Source organism: Onychomys torridus, chromosome 5, assembly GCF_903995425.1.
Source record: "Onychomys torridus chromosome 5, mOncTor1.1, whole genome shotgun sequence".
Lineage (NCBI taxonomy): Eukaryota > Metazoa > Chordata > Mammalia > Rodentia > Cricetidae > Onychomys > Onychomys torridus.
The window spans coordinates 96,002,494-96,011,131 of NC_050447.1; the positions used below are offsets into that span (position 1 = coordinate 96,002,494).

Consider the following 8,638-nt stretch of genomic DNA (forward strand, 5'->3'; position numbering starts at 1 on the left):
AAAGAATTATAGACAAAGGCATGCTAAGAGTGGGAGGAAAAGTCTTCTCTAGGAAGAGCACATCCACTGGTTATTCATTACCAAATAGCCCTGAAAACATACATATGAGTAGAATTATACAGACTGAGCAGATTACATTTAGGAGTATATATGTATGTGATAACAATGAAAATGTCATAAATTTTAAAGAGAGAAAAGAGGGGTATGTGGGAGGGTTTGGAGGCACAAAAAAAAAAAAGGAAGGGAGAATTGGTGTAATTATGTTGTAATCTCGTTTTTTTCTAGGATTGGAAAGGAGGTTATCATAAGAAAACCAGCGAGTAGTATAAGGACAATACAAAAAAAAAAAAAAAAAAAAAAAAAAAAAAAAAAAAAAAAAAAAAAAGATAAAATTCAACACAAGAGGGAAAAGCACACGGAAGGCGAAACAACAGAGATGAAGAGAAGAGAGATTAGCTCCTGCTAACCGTAGAGTTTAAAGGTTGAGACAAGGAGGCCCGCAACTCTAGGCCAGAAAATGTTCTCTGGTATAGTCTGAAAGAATGTGGGATACCAGACACGACAAGGCTAGCTCTCTGCATTGAAAATAGGTATTAAGAGAGGCACAGAGGTAAGAGAAAGAGAAATGAGGGTCAATCTAGTCTGTGCGTGGTGTCTTTTTGTGCTATGAGGCCTGAAGTGTCTTCCTACAATGCTTCACTGCTTGTGGGCTTGGTTGTCAGGCCGTCAGGCAGCACGAGCCTGCGTCTGTGCGTGGCTCTCGCTCTGTGGACGTGGGTGCACCGCTGTCTCTGCAGACAGATGTCTGCCTCCTAGAATTTGGTGTGTCACTGATTCGGTGTTTTAACCTGCACTTGAGGGGTTAGCAGGGCCTGTCTCAGCATCATCCTGGGAGTCTCTCTGGAGCTGAGCAAGGTGTAAGTCAGTTGTCTTTGCCTCTAGAGCCACCTAGAGGCCGACTCAACAGAGCTTCCCTCCTTTCTCCCTTTTTCTGTTTCTTTAATAAAGGTCTGGTAGAATTCTGCTGTGAAATCTGCATAGCCCCGAGTTGTTGTTGTTGTACTTTAATCCAAAGTTTTGTTTGTTTGTTTGTTTGTTTGTTTGTTGTTTCAATTTATGAATTTGTTATGGGTCTGTTCAGGTCATTGATCTCTTCTAAGTATAACTTTGGTGGTTTGGATCAATGTAGAAATTCAGCCATTTCTTTCAGATTTTCTAATGGAGTAAGTTTTTAAAGTATTCCACTATAATATTCTGATATTTTTGTGTCTTTTGTAATGTTTCTATGTTTTAAAAAATATTTCTCTTAGTATTTGAGACTATAATTACATCATTTCCCCTTTGCCTTTCATCCCTCCAGCTCCTTCCATATACGCTTCCTTTCTCTCTCAAATCCATAGCCTCTTTTAAAATCAATTTTTGTTGCATAAAAATAATGTAGATGTACATATAATCCTAAATACATAAATACAACCTGCTCAGTCTGTATAATGTATGTGTGTGTAAACTTTCAGGGCTGAAGTGTAGCTGAATTTCTAAATGGTCTTATATAAAATAAAAAACACAGAGCCAGAAATTTGGATTAAAGCCTTAGGGAGATGAGGGCAATATGGAAAGTCACAAGCTAACCTCATCTCACCAACTCCACAACTTCCAAAGAGCACGACTTCCTGTCTACCCAAGCTTTTTATGTCTTACTTTTCTGCCCTCTCATTGACTCTCTTAGCCCAGCTACCTCACTTCCTCTTCCTACACAGTTCTGTCACTGTCTGTCTGTACAGACCTCCAGGTCTCTATGATTGGTACTAGGATTAAAGACATGTGTCACCACACTTGGCTGTGTTCCCTAGTGTGGCCTTGAACACACAGAGATTCTGCCTGCTAAGGGGTCAACGGCAAGTGCTGCCTGACTTCTTTGTTTACTTAAAATGGCTGGCCTTTCCCCCCTGATCTCCAAGCAAGCTTTATTTATTAACGCACAGATAAAATATCAGCACATTTCAGCACAAATAAAATATCACCACACTGGGGCTGGAGAGATGGCTCAGAGGTTAAGAGCACTGACTGCTCTTCCAGAGGTAATGAGATCTGGTGCCCTCTTCTGGCCTTCAGTCATACAGGCTGTATACAAAATAAATAAATAAATCTTAAAAAAAAAAAATAGAAAAACAAAATATCACCACACTGAAGCTCTGGTAGAGGTGTGCCTTTCCCCGGGGAAAGACTGTTGTTCCTCCTCCCAGCAATCCTCAGTCTTTCATTCTGTTAATTGGGGTCATCTTCTTCTTCCTTTTGGTTCATTGGGGCCAAGTGTTTGTCAACCTTCTTTATCTTCTAAATCTGGACACTAGAAATTTTTATTCAAACAAGAATCTAAATTCTGTTTATGTTCTTAGTCATTCTTTGTCTGTCAGTAATTACAGTGTCAATTTTTATCTTTATTGGGACCATAATTTTCCCTTGTCTGATTTTTTTGTTTTGTTTTGGATTTCTTGTTTGTTTGTTTGTTTTGTTTTGTTTTGTTTTGTTTTTCGAGACAGGGTTTCTCTGTGTAGCTTTGTGCCTTTTCTGGAACTCACTTGGTAGACCAGGCTGGCCTCGAACTCACAGAGATCCACCTGGCTCTGCCTCCCAAGTGCTGGGATTAAAGGCACGTGCCACCAATGCCCAGCTCTTGTCTGATTTTTTTAATTCATTTTCCAATAGATACTTCAAAGTTTTTTCCCTATGATGTCCTCACTAAGTGAATCATATAAAAATTAAGTGAGAATGCTTTTCAATAAAATTTTTGTTGGCAATTTTTTATGCATTGTTTCCCTACATAGTCCCAGCTTGCTTGGAGCTTGCTCTCACTCAGTAGACCAGGTCGGTCAGGAGTTAGTGATTATATTCCTGCTGTTGTCTCCTGAGTGCTGGTATTGCCACCACATCAAGCTCAACATAGATTTTTATGCAGGATTTCTCAAGATATGTATATAAGACACATTTGCTCACACATGAGAAAATTGCATGTTTCTAAAACCTGCATTTGAGAAATGTTCTTCAATATGTTTACTGAGAAATAACATCCAAACTTGAATTTTAATGTTTTGACACAATTCATGTAAAGTTATGCCTCTTTTATTGATTATAAGAGGTACAAATTAAAGAGTTACGTACATATTCAGGACAAAGTTTATTCAATAGAGAAAGAGAACAATATTGTGCTTAATGTTTAAAGTGCAATAAGTTATCATCTATTCATAAGTTACAATGTTAATAAGATGAAACAACTATCTAATGAATACTGACTTTAAAATTGTAAACACAGTTGTGGTGGTATTGTGTTCCCCAAAATATTGTGTGTTCCCCGAAATAAACATCTGGGGTCAGAGAACAGACAGCCACTAGATACAGAGCCACAGTGGTGGCTAGAAAATGAGAAGAATAAACCATAGCAGAAGTTGGGCGGTGGTGGTGCACGCCTTTAATCCCAGCACTTGGGAGGCAGAGCCAGGTGGATCTCTGTGAGTTCAAGGCCGCTTTACAAACAGCTAAGCATGGTGACCCATGCCTTTAATCCCAGGAAGTGACGCAGAAAGTAGAAAGATATATAAGACGTGAAAACCAGGCACCAGAGTTAGTTAAGCATTTAGTTAGTTAAGCATTTGGCTGGTTTAGCATTCAGGCTTTGGAGCAGCACAGTTCAGCTGAGAGCCATTGGGATGAGGACTCAGAAGCTTCCAGCCTGAGGAAACAGGATCACCTGAGGAACTAGCAAAGTGAGGAAACTGTGGCTTGTTCTGTGTCTCTGATCTTCCAGCATTCACCCCAATAACTGGCCTCAGGTTTGATTTCATTAATAAGAACCTTTAAGATTCATGCTACACACAGTCTTTAAGAAATATTAAAAATCTTTACACAATCTTAAAAAAAACTATGCCCTAAAGTAGTATATTTACAACTATATTTATTACTACTTATTAGTATTTCAAACACCTGGGAAATATAATAATCTATTACAAACAGCTTTCTGTCAGCCCTCAAAGTATCATAATAAGCTACCTATAATTCAACCCCAAAGTGAGGTTTTACTTCTCTCCCTGCCTGCAGCTAATCTTCTTTTTGTCTCTGGGATTCAGTGAGTCTGGGATTCAGTGTCTCCTAATGAGTTATTTTCTAAACTATACCCTTTTTTTCCCCCGATTCTTAGTAGATGTGGCTATCTGTGGACCCAGTTAGTCTACAAAAGAATGAAGTTTCTCTGTCTCTAACAGGAACCAATGTGCAACATTTTCCCCTTGAAGTCTACAGGTAGATGTGTATTGTACCCATGTGTGTGTGCTGTACATGCACAGACAATAAAGAATGTGTGCAATAAAGCACATGTTGAAAAGTGAGAAAACTTATCATCATTAATAACTGGTTGGAATCAAGACATATTGTGTCTCAGGTTTGTTTTCTATTAATAGGTTTTGGTTTTTGTTTGGATGAAAATAACAGGTGGAGTATGAAGACCTTCTATACATTCTTGGTTGTTAGAGAAGCAAAGAAACATTTTCCTCTAAAAGAAGTTGAAAGATGACAGTATTGTTGTGGTAGGGAGCACAAAAGTATGAGACAATTACTAATTTATTTTTTGATATTATTAATAAAATAACATATATCACCACATATCATCATCAGTCTTTAGGCTTCATTTCTATGTAAAACTTCATAATCTGATAGCCAATTTACTTTATTTTTTTTCTCCACCTTTTTCTCCATTTTTCTCTGCTTTCCATTTTGCTTATCTATTTTACATCTCATTTCCCAAAAAATTTCAATTCTAGGAATTATGTAAATCTTTCTAAGGATTTTAATCATCAACTCTTCCTTTTGAAACCTAAAAAGACTAGTTTTAGCCAAGTAACTCAAAAGAAAAGAATCAATTAAGACTTATAGAAAATAAAAGTCAATTTTTTTAAAGAATTTTCTTCTTAAAAGACTAGTGGATGTGTGGTTGACAGTTTACAAAATGTGAGATAACAACTCACTTGATCTTGCAGGTAATTCATGAAATAGTTAATTCTCTCCCCCACCTCCAGCCAAGACAGGGTGCTTTTATGTAGCTCCGGCTGTCCTGGCACTTACTATGTAGACCAGGCTGGCCTTAAACTCACAGAGATCCATCTGTGACCAGCTTTCCAAGTTCTGGGACTAAAGGCATGTACAATTACACCCAGCTATGAAATAGATAATTCTTGAATAGAAATTTAAGCCTTGGTAAACAGCAGGCTAAGTTATTTTTACTTATTTTCCAAAATGACATTCAAAATTTATGTTTCTATTGTTTTGAGTTACCCTCATTATTGTTGTTTTTGTTACTATTGCTGTAGCTTGACAAAATTGATCAGTAAGCATTTATTTATTGCCAATTCCTTAGGTTTCTACAACAGATCTCTAGATAGATACAAAGCAACTTAGTTATGTGGTCATCTTCATGCTCATGCAAACTGCAGACAAACTAGGCTTAGAGTTTACATTAAGTGAAGAAACAATAGCAGTATGATGGGAAGACATGTAGACAGAACAGAACTCATGGATGCTAAAAAGATAATGTCAGAACTGAAGCCACAAATGCAGAGGATGGGTTTAAAAGTTAGGTTTACTCTGTTCCCCTGTGATACAATGAGACAAGAAGCCTCCTCATGGCTCCTTTCATGTCCTTGTTCCTCAAAGTATAGATAAAAGGGTTAAGCATAGGAGTCACCAAACTGTAGAACAGAGACAGAAGTTTGTTCTTGTCCTGGGAATTAGAAGATGAGGGTTGTACGTACATGCTGATTACCGGTCCATAGAAAAGAGACACAACAACAACATGAGAACCACATGTATTAAAGGCTTTCTTCTTGCCCTCTGAGGAACGAATCCTAAGCACAGTAGCTACAATGAACCCATAGGAAACAAGGATAAGTGACAAGGGAACCAGGGAGTAGAAAGTCCCTACAATGGAGAGCATAGCTACATTGAATGCAGTGTTAGCACAGGACATCTTGATCATCACTGGGACCTCACAGAGAAAGTTGTCTACCTTGTTGTTCCCACAAAGTGGCAGTTTGACAGTGAGGGTTGATTGAAGCAAGGAGTTGGCCAAACCACTCAGCCATGCCATGGACACCAGGAGGATACACAGTTGCTGGTGCATGATGGATGGGTACCGTAGGGGCTTGCATATGGCAATATAGCGATCCAAAGACATCACAGCCAGGAGGATGCACTCTGTAGCCCCCAGGAAGTGAAAAACATAAAACTGTGTCACACAGCCCCCATAGCTGATAGATTTATCTGGGCCCCAAAGATTCAGAAGTAGCTGAGGGATGGTGGTTGTAGTGAAACACAGGTCCAAGAAAGAGAGGTTAGAAAGGAAGAAGTACATCGGGCTGTCCAGTTGAGGGTCTATCCTGGATAGAACAATAATTGAGATATTTCCCAGCATTGTGCAGACATAAGCAACAAGCACCATTATGAAGAGGGGCATTTCCAGCCATGGATGGTTGGAGAAACCCAAAAGAATGAAGATCTTTGGAGCACTTTCATTGCCTAGATTCATTACTTTTGTTGACTGGTGAATTCCAGTGAAGGTGAAGACTTGTATTTTAGTATGGAATTTCTATGACAGTCAAGATATGGAGTTAAATAAAATATAACATGAGTTATTAAGATACTTTTCTTGGAATGTCACTTCACTGAATTGATTTCATATTTGAAAGCATTAAATAAATATTGCCTTTTGGTACAACAAAGAGAAAGATCAATGATTCTATACATTTAAGCAAGAATTACAATACAGCATATTTTAATAGAATAATAAACAAGTAAAGAAAAACTTAGATTGATCTTATGTGAGCTAGAAGAATAAGGATAATAAATGGATGATCTAAAGAATGCCTAGGAACCACCCACGTTGACTTACCTCATGTTAAATTCTAACATCTGTGATCTACTGACCATGCTCCAGTTAGATTAAAGTTTAGATGACTTCGGAGTGACATAGAAACAACAAATATTGCTCTACTCTCCAAACTTTTGACTGACTTACCAATTTAAACTTAGGCTATAAAGTCAAGCATTTCGCTAAGAGGAAATGATCTCTTGAAATAAATTCAGAACTTGAAAAATAAGATAAAATAATTTATTGCAAATCCTAGAGATAAAATGTTATTAAAGCAGCATGACTTATCAGCATACGATGAATCCGTTAGTGAATGTTAGTGAATTTCACATTGTGAGTCGTAATCTGTCATACATTTAGACAGTTGTGCATAATTTTTGTCTGTTTGTTTAGTTGTAAGTCCATTATACATAAGAGCACCTTTTCTCCCCCACTCTCCCCCACCCTCCCTTTCTTTCAGTCATATAGTTTGAGCCATGGTCTTACTCTGAAGGCTTTTTTGAAACTCACCAGATAGCTTCGGCAGCCTCAAATATGTGATGAGATTCCTATCTCAGCTTCACCAATGTTGTGCTTGCAGGCATGGACCACAACACTCATCTGCTTTTTAATGTGCAATATTTAATGTAATATCTCTTCTAGTTGCATCCAAATACTAACAGTTCTCTTCCTCCCATAATTATTGCATTTTCTTTCCTTCTATTTTTTTTTAATTTCTCAGATCATCTCAATTGAATCTGATATTAAGGTCTTCAACATTTTAATATTTGTGTACATTTATTTTAATTAGTGGAAATTCCAATGCAAGAAGCACCTCTGGACAACCTTAAAAATGCATTTCAGTGTTGTAAAATATTAAGGTTCTTATTAGTATCAAAATTTAATCTATGCACACATTCTCTAATATGCAAGTTTGCACATCTCATAGCATGCAGAGTTATACAAAACTTACATCAAATCAGATGAATAATCTCTACCCATATAAAACACCTACCTTGAATTAATGTTGACTTTTTGTGGCGGTACCCCCACTTTCTTGTAAAAGTGAATATTGGTCTTTTTTTTATCAGAATTCAGTGTTAATAGTAGATAAGGATTGACTATCCCCTATGTCTAGAGTGGCTTTATATACCATAAATCCTTAATATTTGATATGAAAAATCAGAAGTATTTTAAAGTGAGGAAATATATCTTACTCTGAAAAAAATAACTGAGTTAGGAAGGACCTGGTGATTTGGCTTAAGGGTAGACACTTTGCCTGTTGGCACCAGGCCTTGAATTTGAGTCCTGGCACCACAGGAAACAAACAAAGTAAAGGAGGGCTCTTGTGCCTTATAAAGCTGTAAGACTTTGCTCTCCACGTAGATAATGAATCTCAGTGGAAATTTCTTGGCAAAAGACACCATAGAAATTCCCCTTGTGGGTACCTTCCCATGTTTTTCTCATGAAAATAAAATGAAATAATAAATTTTAGCATGTGTTGTGGAGAATGCATGGGACTAAAATAGTTTTTAAAAACAAACAAACATTTCTTTAAAAATCTCAGAAAACTGTCCATGGCTCATGAGAAAAACTTAAAAATTATTATGATGTCAAGATCCAGCTTTCTTTTATTTATATTTTTCCTCAAGGTTTTATTCTTGAAATTTCTGCAGTGCTAATCATATAATAATCTTAGTTCTTTGTAGCAATGGACAAGGCCAGTCCATTCCAATAGGATTTTTT

At 37.2% G+C, this 8,638-nt stretch overlaps 1 protein-coding gene across 1 annotated transcript; it reads right to left on the reverse strand.

Moving 5' to 3' along the window:
- Positions 1-5,626: 5,626 nt before the first annotated feature.
- LOC118584160 (olfactory receptor 2B11-like) lies at positions 5,627-6,571 on the reverse strand. Its single transcript, XM_036188191.1, has one exon. It carries the CDS (start codon positions 6,569-6,571, stop codon positions 5,627-5,629), a length of 945 nt encoding a protein of 314 aa, XP_036044084.1.
- Between the last annotated feature and the right edge of the window lie 2,067 nt (positions 6,572-8,638).

Excerpts from the sequence above, each read along its gene's own strand:
- LOC118584160 (XM_036188191.1), bottom strand. The coding sequence starts at position 6,571 with ATGAATCTAGGCAATGAAAGTGCTCCAAAGATCTTCATTCTTTTGGGT.